At 45.5% G+C, this 20,288-nt stretch overlaps 1 protein-coding gene across 1 annotated transcript; it reads right to left on the bottom strand.

The window, feature by feature from the left end:
- Positions 1 to 12,555: 12,555 nt before the first annotated feature.
- LOC132225566 (melanoma antigen preferentially expressed in tumors-like) lies at positions 12,556 to 15,498 on the bottom strand. Its single transcript, XM_059680662.1, has 3 exons — positions 15,200 to 15,498; positions 14,209 to 14,814; positions 12,556 to 13,111 (listed from the first exon to the last, which is right to left on the bottom strand). The coding sequence occupies exons 1-3, from the start codon at positions 15,496 to 15,498 to the stop codon at positions 12,556 to 12,558; spliced, it is 1,461 nt and encodes a 486-aa protein (XP_059536645.1).
- Between the last annotated feature and the right edge of the window lie 4,790 nt (positions 15,499 to 20,288).

Below are 20,288 nucleotides of genomic sequence, written 5' to 3'. Positions count from 1 at the left end.
AAAACACATGATCATATCAATTGATGCAGAAAAAGCATTTGACAAAACCCAACACCCATTTTTGATAAAAACTCTCCACAAGGTGGGAGTAGAAAGATCATACCTCAACATAATAAAAGCCATTTATGACAGGCCCACAGCCAACATCATACTCAATGCACAAAATCTAACACCATTTCCCCTAAGAACAGGAACAAAACAGGGATGCCCACTCTCAGCACTCCTGTTCAACTTAGTACTGGAATTATTAGGCATTGCAATTACACAAGAACAAGAAATAAAAGGCATCCAAATTAGAAAAGTGGAAGTAAAACTGTCCTTATTTGCAGACGACATGATGTTATACATACAAAACCCTAGAGATTCCATCAAAAAATTCCTATACTTAATACATGAATTTGGCAATGTAGCAGGATACAAAATTAACCCCAAGAATTCTGAGGCATTTCTATACACCAATAGTGAACTTTGAGAAAGAGAGATTATAAAAATAATCCCATTTCCCATCGGACCAAAAAAATTAAGCTACCGAGGAATAAACTTAACTAAAGAAGTAAAAGAACTCTACTCAGAAAACTACAGGACTTTGGGAGCAAATGGAACGAGCAGCTGAAGCTAGTAACACTCACACCGAATTGGCGAAATTGCTCAGCTGGTGAGAGGCTTTGCAGCTGGGAAGAGCAGAACTCCCCTGGAAAGGTAAAAAAACCCACGGATTTGGGCAGGAAAGTTTGCCAGACCTCTGAGCCCAGAGAGCCAGAGGGAGACCACGTGGCAGACAGCCGCGTCCCCTGGGACAGGCACAGCCCCTGACGGGAGAAAGGAGAACCACGGGATTCCTGGCGCCGCCAGGGAAATTGAGAGCTGGGTTCTGTGATCACGGAGGACTGAGCCTAAAGGGGGCAGCCTGAAGAGCTGACCTGACCATGCAGTCCCGGTAAGAGAAGAAGCTTACAGAAACCAAGCCTTCCCCATTTCCGCTGCCGGCATTTGTTTGTTTGTTTTCACTGAATCCTGTTCATGGGACATTTCGGATACAGACACTCACCTGTGCTGAAGAGAGGGAGAGTGTGCTGAGGAGTGGAATCTGGGGAGAGACTGGGGAAAGAGGGGGAGCCGGGAGAGGTGGTAGTGAATTGAGTGCTGAGACACCCCTGAGCCCAGGACTGGGGAAGCCACCCGCTCCTGAGAGTGAGTCTCCTCCCCCCAGCCCCCAGGCAAGGAGCACAGCCACACCCAGATTCCACCCTGTATGAGATCAAGGATTAGAATAACCTGATCAGTCCCTGGGAGTTAACAGGGTCTGGCCTATAGGGGGATTTTCAATCCCAGCAACAACACAGCGCTGGTAACTAACTATTACGCAGTCAGCTCTGGGCAGTGAACTTCCACTGGACAGAGAGGCCCTATAGCCAAAGAGGCCAACCCCAGAACACTGCCACCCAGAGGCTGACCCACAAACTGACTCTTTGCTAAACACAAAATAAGGCAGCCTGGGAAATAAATGCGGCATGCTTTAAAATAAGGACTGTGGTTTACAACACAGAGGAACAGTATATCGCAGGGAAACTCAACACTCTCCTGAATACCTGGAAGGTCTAAGGCGAGCCACACTGAAGAATAGAAGAAACGAAGGACCTCCACTACTGCAATTTTTTTTCTTTTTTCACTTTTTAACTAAGAAACCAATTTTTTTTCATTCTTTTTTTTCTGTTCTTTTTTTTTCTTTCTTTTCTTCTTTTTCCATCACCTGATTTTACCCTTTTGATTAGTACCTTCTTATTTTTAACCAGTATTATTACTGCTACCATTTTACCATTTTTTAAAGTGCCATTTTATTTTTTCTTTATTTTATTTTGGGATTAGTGTTCACCATTCTATTTTCATCATTATATTATTGGTTGTTTCTAGTTTGCATTCATATCCAGGGAGCTGTTGCTGGAATTTGTTGGGATTAATGGCTGTTCTATAGGAGTATTCTCCTCATATAAAAAGTCTCTTCCCTCTTCCACTTCATTCTCTCTTTTTGCTCTTTTTTTTTCTTTCTTTTCTTTCTCGCTTTTATTTTCCCCCTTCCTTTTTCCCAATTTCATTTTTGCACTCCCTTTTTTTGGTCCCTACTTTTCTTTTCCTTTTTCTCTTTTCTCTTTTTCTCTTCCTTCTTCCTTATCCCCTAATTCTCTTAATTCAGGTGGTCACCTTTAATTGGGGTTATTAATATCGTGAATATATTTGTGTATAGTGCCTGGTACGTGGTGCCTTGTTGTGTTGTATTTTGTGCCTTTAAATCAACGCAGCAGATCCAAGCAACAGCAACCCCCTGAGCACCTCATCCTCTGCTGAGGAATAGCAGCTGTACGTGAAACCTCGCCCCACCAGCCGGAAGAGCCACCACCGCTGTGAACAGCACCCACCAGAGGAGCTGCTGACAACTGAAGAGCAGCTGCTACCGCAACCGCCCGAAGAGCAACCACAGACCAAGGAGTCACTGCCACCAAGGGAGCAACCACTGAACAACTCAACGTCTAGATATGTCAGTGAGATCAAACATGGGTAGACAAAGAAACCCCCAGAGGAAAGAGAAGGAGGACTCTCCAGAAAAGCAGCTAAGTAATACAGAGGCATGCAACATGACAGATAAAGAATTCAGAATAAGGATCCTAGAGTGCATAAACCGGATGGAGGAAAAAATCGACAACCTCTACAAGAAGCAAGAAGAAACAGATGAAAAAATCGATAACATATGGAAGAAGCTAGAAGAAACAGATGAAAAAATCGATAACATATGGAAAAAGCTAGAAGAAACAGATGAAAAAATCAACAACTTAAGTAAGACCCAAGAAGAAATGAAGAGTGATATAGCTGCAATGAAAAACTCCATTGAAAGTATCAACAGTAGACTAGGAGAAGCGGAGGACCGAATTAGTGAATTAGAAGACAAGGAAGCAAAACACACCCAAAATGTACTGCAATTGGAGAAAAAAATTAAAAGACAGGAGGAGAGCCTAAGGGAGCTTTGGGACAACATGAAACGAAACAACATACGAATAATAGGAGTACCAGAACAACAGAAGGATGAACAAGGATTAGAAAACCTACTTGAAGAAATAATATCAGAAAAATTTCCTGCGGTGGGGAAGAAAAAAGTCACACAAGCCCAGAGAGTCCCAAACAAGGTGAACCCGAAAAGACCCACACCAAGACACATCATAATCACCATGGCAAATGTTCAGGACAAAGAGAGAATCTTACAGGCTGCAAGAGAGAGACGGAAAGTTACATACGAGGGATCTCCCATTAGATTGTCAAATGACTTCTCAACAGAAACACATCAGGCCAGAAAAGAATGGACTGAAATTTACAAAGTGATGCAAAGCAAAGGACTGAATCCAAGAATACTCTATACAGCAAGGCTATCATTCAAACTTGAAGGGGAAATAAGAAGCTTCACAGACAAAAAAAGACTAAGGGAGTTTGTCACCACAAAGCCAGCAATGCAAGGAATGCTAAAGGGACTGGTATAAAAATAAGAAATAAAAATCTCAGAAGGAAAACAGCCACACAAAAAAAGAAATGGCTACAAACAAGTACCTTTCAATAATAACTTTAAACGTAAATGGACTAAATGCTCCAACCAAAAGACATCGAGTGGCTGAATGGATAAAAAAACATGACCCATACATCTGCTGTCTACAAGAAACCCACCTCATTAGAAGGGACTCACACAGACTGAAAGTGAAAGGATGGAAAAATATCTTTCAGGCAAATGGAAAGGAAAAGAAAGCTGGGCTAGCAATACTTATATCGGACAAAATAGACCTCAAAGTGAAGGCCTTAACAAGAGATAAGGAAGGCCACTTCATAATACTAAAGGGATCAATACAACAAGAAGATATAACCCTGGTAAACATATACGCACCCAATGTAGGAGCACCCAAATTCATAAAAAAACTCCTGGAAAACATCAAAGGAGAGATCGACAACAATACAATCATAGTAGGGGACTTTAATACACCATTGACAGCACTGGATAAGTCCTATAGACAAACAACCAGCAAAGATACAGCAATCCTAAATGACTCACTAGATCAGATGGACTTAATAGACATCTTCAGAACACTTCACCCCAAAGCCAGAGAATATACGTTCTTCTCAGGAGCGCATGGGACATATTCAAAAATAGACCACATATTGGGTCACAAGCAAAGTATCCCCAAATTCAAGAAGATTGAAATCATAAAAAGCGTCTTCGCAGACCACGATGGCATAATATTAGAAATAAACTACAATAAAAACAACCCAAAATACTCAAACACCTGGAAGCTGAATAGCATGCTATTAAATATTGATTGGGTTACCAATGAGATCAAAGAAGAAATTAACAACATCCTGGAAACTAATGACAATGAAAACACAACAATCCAAAACCTATGGGACACATTGAAAGCAGTCCTGAGAGGGAAGTTTATAGCTCTACAGGCCTATCTCAAAAAACAAGAAAAAATGGTAGTAAATCATCTAACTCTACAACTCAAAGAATTAGAAAGAGAGCAACAAGAAAACCCCAGAGTGAGGAGAAGGAAGGAGATAATAAAGATTAGAGCAGAAATAAATGACATAGAGACCAAAAAAACAATACAGAAAATCAATGAAACCAAGAGCTGGTTCTTTGAAAGGATAAACAAGATTGATAAACCTCTAGCCAGACTCACCAAGAAGCAGAGAGAGAGGACCCAAATAAATAAAATCAGAAACGATAGAGGCGAAATAACAACAGACCCCACAGAAATACAAATGATTGTTAAAAAATACTATGGACAGCTTTACTCCAACAAACTAGACAACCTGGAGGAAATGGACAAATTCCTAGAAAAATACAGCATTCCAAAACTCAATCAGGAAGAATCTAAAAATCTCAACAGGCCAATAACTATGGAAGAAATTGAAGCAGTCATCAAAAAGCTTCCATCACACAAAAGCCCAGGACCAGACAGCTTCACAGGGGAGTTTTACCAAACATTCAAGGAAGAACTAAAACCTATCCTCCTCAGACTACTACAAAAAATTCAAGAGGAAGGAACACTTCCAAGCTCATTCTATGAAACCAGCAGCACCCTAATACCAAAACCAGGTAAAGACAACACAATGAAAGAGAATTACAGGCCAATATCCCTCATGAACATAGATGCCAAAATCCTCAACAAAATCTTAGCAAATCGGATCCAGCAGTACATCAGAAAGATCATACACCATGACCAAGTAGGATTTATCCCAGGGATGCAAGGATGGTACAATATCCGCAAATCAATAAACGTGATACATCACATAAACAAATTGAAAGAATAAAACCACATGGTCATATCAATTGATGCAGAAAAAGCATTTGACAAAATTCAACACCCATTTTTGATAAAAACTCTCAGCAAGGTGGGAGTAGAAGGATCATACCTCAACATAATAAAAGCCATATATGACAGGCCCACAGCCAACATCATACTCAACGGACAAAAACTAACACCATTTCCCCTAAGAACAGGAACAAGACAGGGATGCCCCCTCTCACCACTTCTGTTCAACATAGTACTGGAAGTGTTAGCCATTGCAATTCGGCAAGAAGAAGAAATAAAAGGCATCCAAATTGGAAAAGAGGAAGTAAAACTGTCCTTATTTGCAGACGACATGATATTATACATACAAAACCCTAGAGATTCCATCAAAAAGCTACTAGAATTAATACATGAATTTGGCAATGTAGCAGGATACAAAATTAACCCCAAGAAATCTGAGGCATTTCTATACACCAATAGTGAACTTTCAGAAAGAGAGATTATAAAAACAATCCCGTTTACCATTGCACCGAAAAAACTAAGCTACCTAGGAATAAACTTAACTGAAGAGGTAAAAGACCTCTACTCAGAAAACTACAGGACGTTGAAAAAAGACATAGAGGAAGACATAAACAGATGGAAGAACATACCTTGTTCATGGATTGGTAGAATCAACATCATTAAAATGTCCATACTACCCAAAGCAATCTATAAATTCAACGCACTTCCCATTAAAGTACCAACAGCATACTTCAGAGATCTAGAACGAACTTTCCAAAAATTCATCTGGAATAAAAAAAGACCCCGAATAGCTGCAGCAATCCTGAAAAAGAACAAAGTAGGTGGGATCTCAATACCAGATATCAAGTTGTATTACAAAGCCACTGTTCTCAAAACTGCCTGGTACTGGCACAAGAATAGGCATATAGATCAATGGAATAGAATAGAGAGCCCAGAAATCGGCCCGAACCAATATGCTCAATTAATATTTGACAAAGGAGGCAAGAACATACAATGGAGCCAAGATAGTCTCTTCAATAAATGGTGTTGGGAAAATTGGACAGATATATGCAAGAAAATGAAACTAGACCACCAACTTACACCATACACAAAAATAAACTCAAAATGGATAAAGGACTTAAATGTACGACAGGATACCATAAAAATTCTAGAAGAATCCAAAGGCAAGAAAATCTCAGACATATGCCGAAGCAATTTCTTCACTGATACAGCTCCTAGGGCACTTGAAACTAAAGAAAAAATGAACAAATGGGACTACATCAAAATAAAAAGCTTCTGCACAGCAAAAGAAACCATCAACAAAACAACGAGAAAACCCACTGTGTGGGAAAACATATTTGCCAATGACATATCTGATAAGGGCCTAATCTCCAAAATTTATAGGGAACTCATACAACTTAACAAAAGAAAGATAAACAATCCAATCAAAAAATGGGCAAAGGACCTAAATAGACACCTTTCAAAAGAGGACATTCAGAAAGCCAAGAGTCATATGAAAACATGCTCAAAGTCACTAATCATCCGAGAGATGCAAATCAAAACAGCAATGAGGTACCATCTCACACCTGTCAGACTGGCTATCATCAACAAATCAACAAACGACAAGTGCTGGAGAGGATGTGGAGAAAAAGGAACACTTGTGCACTGCTGGTGGGAATGCAGACTGGTGCAGCCACTATGGAAGACAGTATGGAGTTTCCTTAAAAAACTGAAAATGGAACTCCCATTTGACCCTGTGATCCCACTTCTAGGAATATATCCCAAGAAACCAGAAACACCAATCAGAAAGGATATATGCACCCCTATGTTCATAGCAGCACAATTCACCATAGCTAAGATCTGGAAACAGCCTAAGTGCCCATCAGTAGATGAATGGATTAGAAAACTGTGGTACATCTACACGATGGAATACTATGCTGCTGTAAAAAGGAAGGAACTCTTAACATTTGCAATGGCATGGATGGAACTGGAGAGCATTATGCTAAGTGAAATAAGCCAGTCAATAAAGGAAAAGTACCACATGATCTCACTCATTCGTGGACAATAGAGACCATTATAAACTTTTGAACAATAATAGATACAGAGGCAGAGCTGCCTCAAACAGATTGTCGAGCTGCAGCGGGAAGGCCGGGGAGGGTTGGGGGGCAGGAGTTAGGGGGGTAAGAGATCAACGAAAGGACTTGTATGCATGCATATAAGCATAACCAATGGACATAAGACACTGGGTGATAGGGGAGGCTAGGGGACTGTCTAGGGCGGGGGGATAAAATGGATACATATGTAATACCCTTTGTAATACTTTAAGCAATAAAAAAAAATAAAAAAATAAAGCATAGTGATTAATCATAAAAAAAAAAAGAAAACTACAGGACTTCGAAAAAAGAGATAGAGGAAGACATAAACAGATGGAGGAACATACCGTGTTCATGGATTGGTAGAATCAAAATCATTAAAATGTCCATACTACCCAAAGCAATCGATAAATTCAACGCACTTCCCATGAAAATACCAATGGCATACTTCACAGATCTAGAACGAACTCTCCAAAAATTCATCTGGAATAAAAAAAGTACCAGATTACCTGCAGCAATCCTGAGAAAGAACAAAGTAGGTGGGATCTCAATTCCAGATATCAAGCTGTATTACAAAGCCACTGTTCTCAAAACTGCCTTGAACTGGCACGAGAACAGGCATATAGGTCAATGGAATAGAACAGAGAGCCGAGAAATCAGCCCGAACCAATAGGCTCAATTAATATTTGACAAAGGAGGCAAGAACATACAATGCAGTCAAGATAGTCTCTTCAATAAATGGTGTTGGGAAAATTGGACAGATATATGCAAGAAAATGAAACTAGACCACCAACTTACACCATACACGAGAATAAACTCAAAATGGATAAAGGACTTAAATGTCCGATGGGAAACCATAAAAATGCTAGAAGAATCCAAAGGCAATAAAATCTCAGACATATGCCAAAGCAAATTTTTCACCAATACAGCACCCAGGGCACTTGAATCTAAAGAGAAAATGAACAAATGGGACTACATCAAAATCAAAAGTTTGTGCACAGCAAAAGAAACCATCAACAAAACAACAAGAAAACCCAGTGTGTGGGAAAACATATTTACCACCATCATATCTGGTAAGGGCCTAATCTCCAAAATTTATAGGGAACTCATACAACTTAACAAAAGGAAGATAAACAATCCAATCAAAAAATGGGCAAAGCATCTAAATCGACACCTTTCCAAAGAAGACATTCAGAAAAACAAGAGACATTTGAAAACATGCTGAAAGTCACTAATCATATGAGAAATGCAAATCAAAACAACAATGAGGTATCATCTCACACCTGTCAGGCTGGCTATCATCAACAAATCCACAAAGACAACTGCTTGAGAGGATGTGGAGAAAAAGGAACAATCGTGCACTGCTGGTGGGAATGCAGACTGGTGCAGCTACTATGGAAGACACTATGGACTTTCCTCAAAAAACTAAAAATGGAACTCCCATTTGACCCTGTGATCCCACTTCTAGGAATATAACCCATGAAACCAGAAACACCAAGCAGAAAGGACATATGCAGCCCTATGTTCATAGCAGCACAATTCACCATAGCTAAGATCTGGAAACAGCCTAAGTGTCCATCAGTAGATGAATGGATTAGAAAACCGCGGTACATCTACATGATGGAATACTATGCTGCTGTAAAAAAGAAGGAACACTTAGCATTTGCAACGGCATGGATGGAACTGGAGAGCATTATGCTAAGTGAAATAAGCCAGTCAATGAAGGAAAAATACCACATGATCTCACTCATATATGGATAATAAAGACCATTATAAACTGATGAACTATAACAGATAGAGAGGCAGAGCTGCCCCAAACAGATTGTCAACCTGTAGCGGGAAGGCCGAGGATGGTTGGGGGGCAGGAGGGAAGGGGGTAAGAGATCAACCGAAGGACTTGTATGCATGCATATAAGCATAACCAATGGACATAAGATACTGGGGGATACGGGAGGCCAGGGTATTGTCAAGGGCAGGGTGGGGGGGAAAGCACACATATGTAATACCCATTGTAATACTTTAAGCAATAAAATTTAAAAAAAAGAAAAAAAAAGAGAACCATCAATGGTGAGAGAGAATCCTTGATTGGCTGCTTCCTACAAGGCACCTACTGGACAAAGAGCCCACAATGGGGACATGTCCCAGCCTGGGAATTGAACTGACCTCCTGGTTCACAGGTCGAAACTCATCCACTGAGACAAGCAGTCCAGGCTTTGGCTCTTCTTTATTCAGAGTCTTCCCTTTGGAATCCGTGTGCTCCAGCTGCCCTGTATCCAGCCTGCCTTACTGCTGTGCAGTTTGGGGGACTCTGGGGTACATTCTAGTACTAAGGAACCTACTATGTGTGCCTTCCTCTCCCTGCTTGCTTTCTGATATCCTAGAGACCCTGCCCATAGGGCCTTCATGTATAAGATGCTTGTGCACCAGCAGTCACCTCCTACCCATGCCCCTTCTGTGCCCATCTTCACAGATGCAATCACTGTCTAAGCTTTATAAGCCTCATTGCCTTGATACTATGCTTTTCTGAATATTTTGATGGAAAAGTCCAGATTCCAATATTTTGCTTTAATTCTCAGTTGTGGTCTACAGAACAAATAAAGCGTCAAGTGCAGGACACTCTGTTTTAGAGGCAACATACAGCAATGAGTTTCCTTTTGTTTTGTCTTAATATGGTGGGTTTTTAAAATTGATTCTTTAGAGAGAGGTAAATGGAGTGAGACAGACACAGAAGCATGCATTCATGTGAGAGAGAAACAATATTGGATGCCTGGGGACTGAACCAGAAACCTGGACATGTGCCCTGGCCAGAAATCAAATGGGGTAACTTTCTGGTGCACAGGACAATGCCCAGAAACACTGGCCAGGGTGCACTGACTTCTATTTTCTTCCTTATCTTGCATCTGGTGGTTAATAAATACTATCAATGCTAATAACAGTGGGCAATTCCAGAGGAGGACATGCAGACAAGAGCTTTACATAAGTTGGCCCCACAGGTGAATCTCCACACAAGGTAATGGGCACGAGCTCTATGTGTGGAGGAATTAACACCCAGACCACAAGATGTTTTGCCTTTGGCCTTCCTCCCTCAGAACCTGCAAATTTTTATGCTTTTCCTCAAATTATAGAGGTTCTGAATCATATTGTGGACACTATTTCCTGTGAAGGCGGGGATGGGAAGACAAGGTGCATGTCAGACAGAGGGACAGGGAGAGGGAGATGGAATAGGAGAGAGAGAGGAAGAGAAAGAGAGCGTTTGCTGTAAGAGATATAAATTTTCTGACCCTTGTTCTCTTATCCTCTTTTTTTGGGGGGTGGGGAGCTCACCGACTGTTACTGAGACTTCAGCATTTTCTCTTCCCACTCGAAGAAGCAGAGTGTGCCTGGCCAGTGTGGCTCAGTAGGCCTATGAACCAAGAGGACATAGTTCAATTCTCAGTTGGAGCAGGAGCTGGAGTTTATGCCTGGATCCCCAGGTGGATGTGCAGGAGAAAGCCAACCAATGATTTTGTCTCATTATTGATGTTTTATCCATCTCTCCCTCTCCCTTCCTCTCTGATATCAATAGGAAATGTACTAAGAAACGGAAAAATGAGCTCGTAGGATGATGGACCCAAGCTAGAAGATTGGAAGGTAGAAGAAAAGAAAGGAATGGCAATAAAAAGAGAACGAAGGACCAGGTGCTGTATGTGACAAGCTAGGAAGTTGCTGACACCCAGCAGAGAGCAGCAAGCACATGAGTGGCTGGCACTGAATGAGAGGCAGTAGAAGGAGAAAAAGCAGGACTGACTTCCTCACAATTAGGGAGACATACAGGCAAATGGAGCCCTGCCCCTGGGCCTGGATGTGTGGCCTTCTCCCTAGGTGCTCCTCTGGCAGGCCACTCAGTGAGCAAACTGAGACAGCCTAGGGCCAGAATGCAGTGGCAGGTGGGCAGGGAGCCTATTCCTTCCTGGCCAGCTAACTGTCCACTGACTGTGGGATCCAACAGCACACTAGGACATCTCCCCTTCACTTGGTTGTATTGACCCTCAGGGTGGCCCTCCATACCCCCATCTCCCCGGGGTGACCTTCACCTGTGTCCACTTAAGTGCTCTCCGGGAACTGGCTTGGGGTTGTCCACTCTTCAGACGCGGGGCCTGTCACTGGCTCAGAGTTGCTTTACCACCTCCTTGATTAATGGGAAGGAGGATCATGAGGGGAAAGTATTCCAACATTAGACCATCCTCTACCAAAGGATGTCCTATTTTTAGGACAGGACACAGAACAAAGCAGAGGTTTATTCCAGCTCAGTATTTTGCTGAAAAGAATGTAAATGTGTTTACAGGAACTTGAATTCAAGAAGGGGCTGGATCCAGGGGAATGACAGGCATGGACTTGTGAGGCCAGGGCTCTGGCTCCCTGGCAGGCTGATGTCCCTTTCAGTACTGGGGGCCTGACTTGTGCACAGGGAAGCCCTACCATGGAGCAGACACAGGCCAGAGATGGAGGCTCCCAGTGGGGAGGAGTGTTTGAGTCCAGGGACTGGACTAGTTACCCGTGATGGCCCCAGAGTAGTTGTACCTCGGTGGTGCTCACTGGAAGCCACTTGTTCCAGTCCCTGTGGACGCAACAAGTGTGCGCTGACCCACTGAACAGTCACAGAGGTGAGTAGGTACCAGTGCACCAGAAAGAACCCACCAAACCAAAAAGGATAAATGGTGATGTGATCTCCTGGAATCAACCTCAACCAGCCTAATGTCTGCGCATCACAAGGCTCATGCCTTCTTACTTGGCCAGTAACTGCAGGTGGGAGAGTTGGGCTAACATGTCATTGAGGACATCAGTCTGTTAACATCCAGTTCTCTTTATTACTGACATTTATTCACAACCATTCAAGAAATGTAATTCCCGCATCTACCACCCAAGCCTCAATCCCTCCCCCTGAGAGATTCAGGTGCATATTTCTAACTCCTTAGGACAAATCTCCCCAAAGAAACCATCCAGTCCCCTGTGAGCATTTCCCCCCAACCCTGAGTAGCTGTCTGAAACTGGCTGCTGTGTTCCTGAACGGTACACTTATGTCTGGGCTTCAGTGCCCAAGTGCACAGAGTAAAGCCTATGAGATGTGCACCCAGCTAGACACTCAAGCAACAGGATCACAGAATGGGAGTTGGGTCATGGAAGGTTCTACAGCCACAGTGAGGACAGGGGTAAGCACAGAGCCAGACCATGCCGGGCCGACCCAACTCCTGCAGCATATGCTTTAGCACAGCATGCATCTGGGCAAGTCGGCCCAGGTTGATGTTGCTGCTAGTTTCCTCAAAACTCTCCACGGGCGCCGCATAAATCACGCAACTCAGCTTGCTCAGCCCGACAACGTGGCGAAGCAGGTCCTCCAGGACGGTCATGGAGATGGGGTTTTCACAGAAACTTAGGGTTGTGAGCTGGGAGCAGTGGCTCAGGGCTGGCAGGATGTCCAGGAACTGGTGGTCCATGATCCCACACTCATCCAAGTCCAGGTCCTGGAGAGTGGGGGAGGCTCTCTCTAAAAGAAATTGGAGTGACCGAGAACTGATAATGGTCAGGTTGAGCCCACTGAAACTCAGGCTTTTCAGCTGGCTGACATTCAGATGCTGGGAGAGATGTCTAAAGTCTCTTTCGAAAAGCAGGCAGTTAGTGATGGACAGGGTCTCCAAGGGGCTCTTCAGGCACCTGGGGAGACATAGAGCAGTTACATGTGGGAGATGGACCTGGTGAGCAGAGGCAGGTGAGGATAATGCAGGCCTTCAGGGTAAAGAGGCCCATGTCACCAAAGCCTACAGTGTTCCGGATGATGATCAAACCCAGGATGTTGCACAGTGAAAAGTGACATTCAAGTCCGAGCAAATTTGAGTGGCATCTTTCTCCATCTGTTATCTGCTCCGTGATGGATTCAACTGGATGAAACCTCACACACTCCATTTACTCATCCGTCAAGTGGAGCACATCATACCCTCCAGCCCAAACACACAGGTGTTGTGAACATAAAGGTGGGAGGAGCTCAGAAAGGAGCCTGCCCCAGGGTCTGAAGCAGGAGGCAACCAGTGCATTTTAGTATTGGAGACATGTCCTGAATTGCCTGCAACTGGGGCTTCCTTCCAGCCACAGCCTAGACCCCTGTCACCACCATCACTTAGCCCAATGAGGCCTCTGGCAGATGTGCAGAAAGGGCTAACCTGGGCACAGTCAGGCAACATCCAGCGAGGGCTGCCACCCTCCAGGAACTTAGATCACTGCATTGTCTACAAACCACCTATCCCATTTCGTAATGCCTCCCTCCTGAATCCTGCATTTACCACGCATTCCGTTTGCAAGAGCCTATGGCAACCCTTGGCAGACAGGTGACTGAGGCAGGTTTGGACTGAAAGGCTGCCATGGCCAAATCTCTAAGTGCGGAACTTAACCCCTGAAACCTCACCTCTGATTGGCTTTCCCCTTGTCATTGCAATCCTCACTTGGTTCTATTGCATCATTTTCCCTTCAACACCACTTACAAGGATGCCCAAAGCTACCATCCCCTGGCCCGAATTCCTAGCAAGGAGTCCCTTTAGTAGCCTCTGTCCTAGTGCATACGTCCTACCTTTATCTGGGGGGTTACGTCACAACATGCAAGGTGACAGAGCGGTGAACAAGACACTGACTGTGTGGCCCGTCTAGTGGCTCAGGCACTCTAGCACTGCTGAGGGACGGCACACAGGAGAGCCCGTCACTGTGCACTGAAATGGAAAGGGACTCGCTCTGGTCGGCAGGGAAAGCTCGCCACCCCTCACCTGAGGATTTCATCCAGGTGGCCTCTGAGGATGGAGACATCGTCCAAATTGAGCTCCTGGAGGTGGGGCAGGTTGAGGAATTGAGAGGTGACCAGGCCAACACACTGCTTCTCCTGCTCCAAGGTGGTGTGAGAAGACGTGATGACGTGGGAGAGCAGGAACCGGCGCAGATTGCCCATCTGGCCCAGGTAAGGAGCGAACTTCCTCAGAGTGGACAGCTTCCAGGTACAGTTTACCTCCAAATCCTGGACAGAGACCAGCTGCACCATATCCAGGATTTTAGTGTTTTGCTTCGACATCGCAAAAACCTTCAGCTTCTTAGAGCAAAGGTGCAGCAAACCTCTCCTCTCGCTGACTTTCTTAATCAGGTAGCTGAGGGACTCATCAAGGACACCTTTCTTGAGGCAAAGGTCTATTAACACCTCCACGGGGGCCAAGGGTGGATTTGGCCTGGCCCTTAAGCTGTGTACTTTCCTCCTAATCCTCATGGGCTGCAGGGCCTCAGGCTCCAGCAGTGAGCACACATGGGCTCTGGTACCTGCCCACACCATCCAGAACTCCAAATGAACTCTCTTCTGTAAATTAAGCACCTGCAGTTTACATCTCCTGTGGAGAAAATAGGAGATATGCTGGGATGCATTAAGATAACAATGAGTAAGACCATGAGCTAGGCATCTGGGCAGCTGGGCCAGACACCGCACTGGACTTTGACTCCATGCCCCAGGAATCAACTGCTCCTGGTGCTACTGGGATCCTTCATGGTCCCCATTCCTGGTACCTTTAGGTGCCACCAGGAAGGAGTGGGCTCGTGTCCCTTCGGTCACCCTCGACAATTTCATCAGCCGTATATATCCGAAGCCTGTTCCTAGAATGACCCTAGCAGTGGCTCCAAGGCCTGCCTCAGCTCTCCCTTTGGCCCTGCCCACTCCCAGATCCCAGCTGTAACTGCTCAGATCCCCAGGGTGCGACCCGGCTACTGAATCCCCCATACCTGGGTCGAGGGTCCTGGGCAAGCATGGCATCGAGTCCCTCGAGCACAGCCTGCAAGATATCCTGGTAAGACTGCCGATGGTTCATCAGGGCCCCCAGAGGGAGGCAGGGGAAGGGCCAAGCCTGCACCATGGCCTTCAGGACTCTGCTGTGCTTCCCAGTGAAGGCTGTGATGAAAAGAGGTGGGAAGAGCTCCATAGGAAGCCACTCCAGAGCAGCGATGGCCGAGGCTTCATCCCGCAGCAGGCTCTGACATGCCAGTTCCAGGAGTCGGCGTGGAGCTGGGAGGCTCATCCCCATGAAGCTGCTATGAAAGAGATCCTGGGAGACAGCCGGGAGCAAGGCATCTTGTCAGGCTGAGCATGAGCAACCCCGGTCCTTCTCCCTTCAGAGGGACCAGCTGAGGGCCAAAGGCACTGCTCTGGCAACAACTGGAGCACCCCCAATTTACCCCAACTCCGTTTTCTGCTTAGGGTTGCAAAGCCACTCAGCCCTGCCTCTACTCTGCCACTGGAAGGACAAGAACCAGGCACCAAGGAGGGGTGAGATGACCACTGGACCCCTCCCGCATCTGCCCACTGGCTAGCTGCAAATCTGCTGTGCAGTGAGGACTGGGAAACCAGAGAGATGATCCCACCCTTTCCAGGGAAAACATTTCTGAGGATCACTGAAGGACTGAAAACACCTGGAGTAGGGAGCAGCCCGTGGCCCAGGACTGCCTCTTGCTAAGTTCCAGGAAATAAAATAGATGGGGAAGATTAAGGAACACCCACACAATGGGTACCATTGAGGCCTTTGACACATTTTAAATGAGGCATATAAAAGCAGCACAAACGTTTTCTGAAGCATGGGGGAGCTGGAGGTGAGAAAAATAACCGTTAATTCCAACATGTACATTTTACTGGGTGTCCCTTCTATGAATATTAGAATGACCATTTTATCTATGACAACAGAGGGCTCACATGTCACAACTAAGGCTCCTCTCAATAAGAGACTGCAAAGCCTGGTCAGTGTTGCTCACGGCGTTGAGCATCCTCTCGTGCCCCCCAAATGTCACTTGAGGGCTACATTCCTAGCCCCCGTAGGGTGTGGGCAGGAGCCAGCTGAGGGATGTTTCTCACATCAATGTCTCTCTCTCTCTCTCCGCCCACTCCCTTCCTCTCTTTCTAAACATCAATTGGCTGTTATGAAAGACTTTCATTAATACCGGTTTTCACACACACAGCCCGGCCTCTACAAAACTACAAAAAGGATTTTGCCACTTTGGCCTACAATAGGCTCCTTAGCAATACTCGACTTTCAGACACAGGGAAAACTTGCCCTGTGAACCTCTATGAATGGCAAACATCAAAACAGAAATCAAAACATTTTGGATTAAGGCACACCTGCATCCAGAGGCAAAGGCAAAGTCTGCTCATTTGTAAGGAAAAAAGGACAAATCTCTGGGATCTTGGCTTGCAGGTCCTTGGGGACCACCTTAGGCTCCTGACTCACCAGAGCAGCGTGGTGCAGGGAGCCCTGTGCTCAGACCTGGACATTGACTCTCACGCTCTAGCTTCTGTTCCCTCCTCGGCCTCCTCAGAAGCCATTATACCCCGTCTGACCACACCTTCCTTTTGAGGTCCTAGCTGAAATGGCTACTTCCACCTGAGAGCAAAACCTTAGTCCTGGATCTCCAGGCATTTAACCATGATGGGGCTTTGCACTCTCCACACCTCCAACTGAACCCTAGGTCCATTCATGAAAGGAAAAGAAAAGGAAACCAGCCTGGAAGTAGACTTAATGGGGGTGTTGGGGCCACATAAAAATTCCCTAGTGTTCCCATTAACACCCCTTTAGAGAGACAGTGGTATCATCTCCAGAGAAAAAGAATTTCAATGCAACAGTATTGAGTACCAAACAGTCCCTGAGACTTGAGGTTACTTAGAATTGCAAACCCCGTGCCCATTCAAAGAGGAACAGAGGGATAGTTGGTCTTCCATATTTTGAGGAGCAAGCCTTCCCCAGAGCAGGTCAGGCCAAAATCACATCTAGGGATTGATCAGGAGAAGGGAGGGGCTGCACGTTTGGAATGGGACCTAGGGAATTACCCAGGACAAGGTGAACATTGGGGAAACTCAAAGACACTGACTGCATCAACTTAAGAACTTAAAAGGCTAGCGGTGAAGAAGGAAACTGGGTGGATCCCTTAAACCCAAGCTGACGGGGAGTATAGGCAGGAGATTCTGTCACCCTCCCTCTGTGGAGGTAAAGGGCATTTCCTCTCAGAAAAACCAGATCAGCTCAGCAACCTAGCTTGAGAAAATTAAATGTGAAAACGTGGGTTGTGGAGAGGCCAGAGGAGGGGTGTGGCAGCTGAACCTGGGATGTGACATACACTTTTGAAAGCCACTGAGGGCTGAGAGTCGTGGGCTCTTGGGAATCTTGGAGGCACAGAGAAAAATAAATGTGGGCAAAAAGACCTGTGTATCCTTACCAAGGAGCTGCTACAGAGGGCATTCTCTTTAGCTCAGGCATCCTCTTCCACATCCCAACCTTACACAGGCAGCAGCTTAGTCCCAGCCAAGTTCCAGGGGCCGGGGCCCTAAACATGACTGCCAAAGTCTGTATAAATAACTAATGTTTGCTCAACCCCAGGGAACAATCCATGCAAATTTGGCTTCGAAAAGCTCCTTTTGGGCCCAGGCCTAAAACTCTTACTCAGATTGTGAGGGAAGATGTCCTCTCTCAGGACAAAGCACAGTGCACAGATACACCTTCCCCTTCAGAAGATTTGAAGCTGTACTTGGCATGTAAGGATCTGCCATAGTTTGGGATATCCCCATGCTGTACTGAGTCACACATTGGATCTTATGAAATCGAGGGAGACACAGACAGAGAGAGAGCTACAGAGCGCGGGGAGGGGGAGAGGGGGGGCAAAGAGAGAGAGAGACAGAGGCAGAGAGGAGCAAATTTTCTGTAGGCTCTTCTGTACGCCCTGCATTGTGATGCCCAAACAACTTTCATATTCCAGGCAGAGGGACCATGTAACAGATTACCACAGTGGTGTTGACCTGAAAATTGCAGACTGGCTGATGAGGTTTCTGGAAGAGGTTCAAACTGTAATGAGGTCAGCAGTTGAGTCTAGACTTGGTATCATGGGCTTAAAGCCTGAGTGGTGCCACCTGGGGGTGAGATTTTCTCTTTAACACAAACATTACATGCACTGGCAGAAACTGGAAAATTGTAGGAGCCCAAGCTCAGGAAACTTCTATGAGATCCCCGTGTCCTGGAGGTACAAGGAGGCAGGAGGGACCACTTAGAATGACCTAGAAACAAAGTCTGAGTGAACATGCCTTCTTCACGAGCAAGAAATACTCCTCTATCCAGCCCCGCCCCCCCATACGGAGCCTGCTTTCCCAGGGCATGTGCTGTGGCACTGGGGGCAGGAGAACTTCCTGCCCAGCATTGGATATGCTGTGCCGACTCCCAGCACCCACACATGAATTTGGGGGATGTTTTTCACCACATCCTGGTCACCTGCCACCTGCTCTCATCATGGCCCTCACTTATGTACAGGACACAGTAGCCTCTGAGCAGATGAGTAGGGCCGTCCTCTGCAACCGCCTTCTCCAGTCACAAAATCCCTACTGCGATCCCAGGTCATCTGCCCTTGTGACCGCTTTTTAAGGAAGGGGGTCCTTAGAATGTGCTCCAAGTATGGGACCCTATTTATGCATCCCTGGAATGTCATTCAGCCCATCAGGAACCTGATGCTGGGGACACCCACTGATAATAGAAATCAGGAGTTCTCCCCAATTCTTCTGAGCTGTTCTGGAGAATGTGACAAGCTACAGTGTACAGAAAGAAAATCAACATCCCAGGTGCCTTTCTGGATCCAAAGAGGCACCAGAGAGGCAGGCGGATGCCCTTCCAGGGTTCCAGAGCAAGCCCTGCCTCTGTGGGCTTTCAGAGACCCTGGGGACTAGTCCCCATGCATTGGCTTTCCCATCGTCCACTCTCTTAACCCAGCCTTTGAGCAGACACCCTTCCAGCTGGCTTCTTTCCCTCTGCAGTCAGACCTCTTCCTACTCTGACTTATTCTGTCCTCTGTGCCTTTTTCAAACTCACAAGTCTCTGCTGGCATGACCTGACATGCCTGTCCCCAACAAGACCTGGTTGCACTTCAGACCCAATGACATCTAGACCTAAACAAGGGATTGCCTCTCTTTCTTTATCCCCCATGAGAACATGCCTCACATCCAGGACATGCCTGGGTCTAACCCTTGAATGCCAAGGATGCTGTTGGAGGGCTGGCAGGAGGCACTGGCACAGAGTGGACATGTTCTCAGGGATGTCCACGGGACGGCTGATCCTGGCCCGCCAAAGACAGACTCCTCTCCTCTCTCACTTTAATCCTTGATTTACTCAAGAACATTTACTGAGTGCCTAAGGTGCAATCACTGCTATTCCGGGTGATATGCAGGGACACCTCCTGGGAATGTCATGGTCTTCCTCAGAGTATCTCTGAGGCACGAACCCTCACCTGACAGAGTAGACAAACGAAAAAACAAAACAACTGGGCTGGAAAACGAGTAAATCACAGGGTGGTCTTGCTCTGCACTGTAGAGCACGCCTCACAGAATGGTAGCTCCAGCTAATACCCTGCCCAGCAATCCTAATAACCATAGGAAAAGTTGTTATTTTTCAATGGCCATTACAAATTTTTATCACAACATTCAAAACTGTTAGAAACATACAATACATGCAAATAAATAAAGTAGTAAAATCACTATTTAGCACCCTGTGATTTTAAATGTTTGAGAATTAGAAAACTGACATGCACCTTTGCAAACTATTTCAAGAGTAGTTTAAAAATGGCTTGCGGGTCTTCTGCTCATACAACTTTCCACACAGAGTGAGAGTCTTTTCCATGCCTTGGTCAACTGTCACATTGCTTTCTAGGTTTGGATAAGCTTCAAAGGCCCCATCCTTCCTGCTGCCTACGTGGGCACCTGTCTCTGGGAGAGTTCCTTTAGTGTGAAGCTCTTTGGCCTCATGGCTTGCCCTGGGACCTCTCCATCCTTTTTTTAGTCATAACCATGTTGCTC

Source organism: Myotis daubentonii, chromosome Y (genome assembly GCF_963259705.1).
Source record: "Myotis daubentonii chromosome Y, mMyoDau2.1, whole genome shotgun sequence".
Classification (NCBI taxonomy): domain Eukaryota; kingdom Metazoa; phylum Chordata; class Mammalia; order Chiroptera; family Vespertilionidae; genus Myotis; species Myotis daubentonii.
This window is presented reverse-complemented; position numbering and strand designations above follow the sequence as displayed.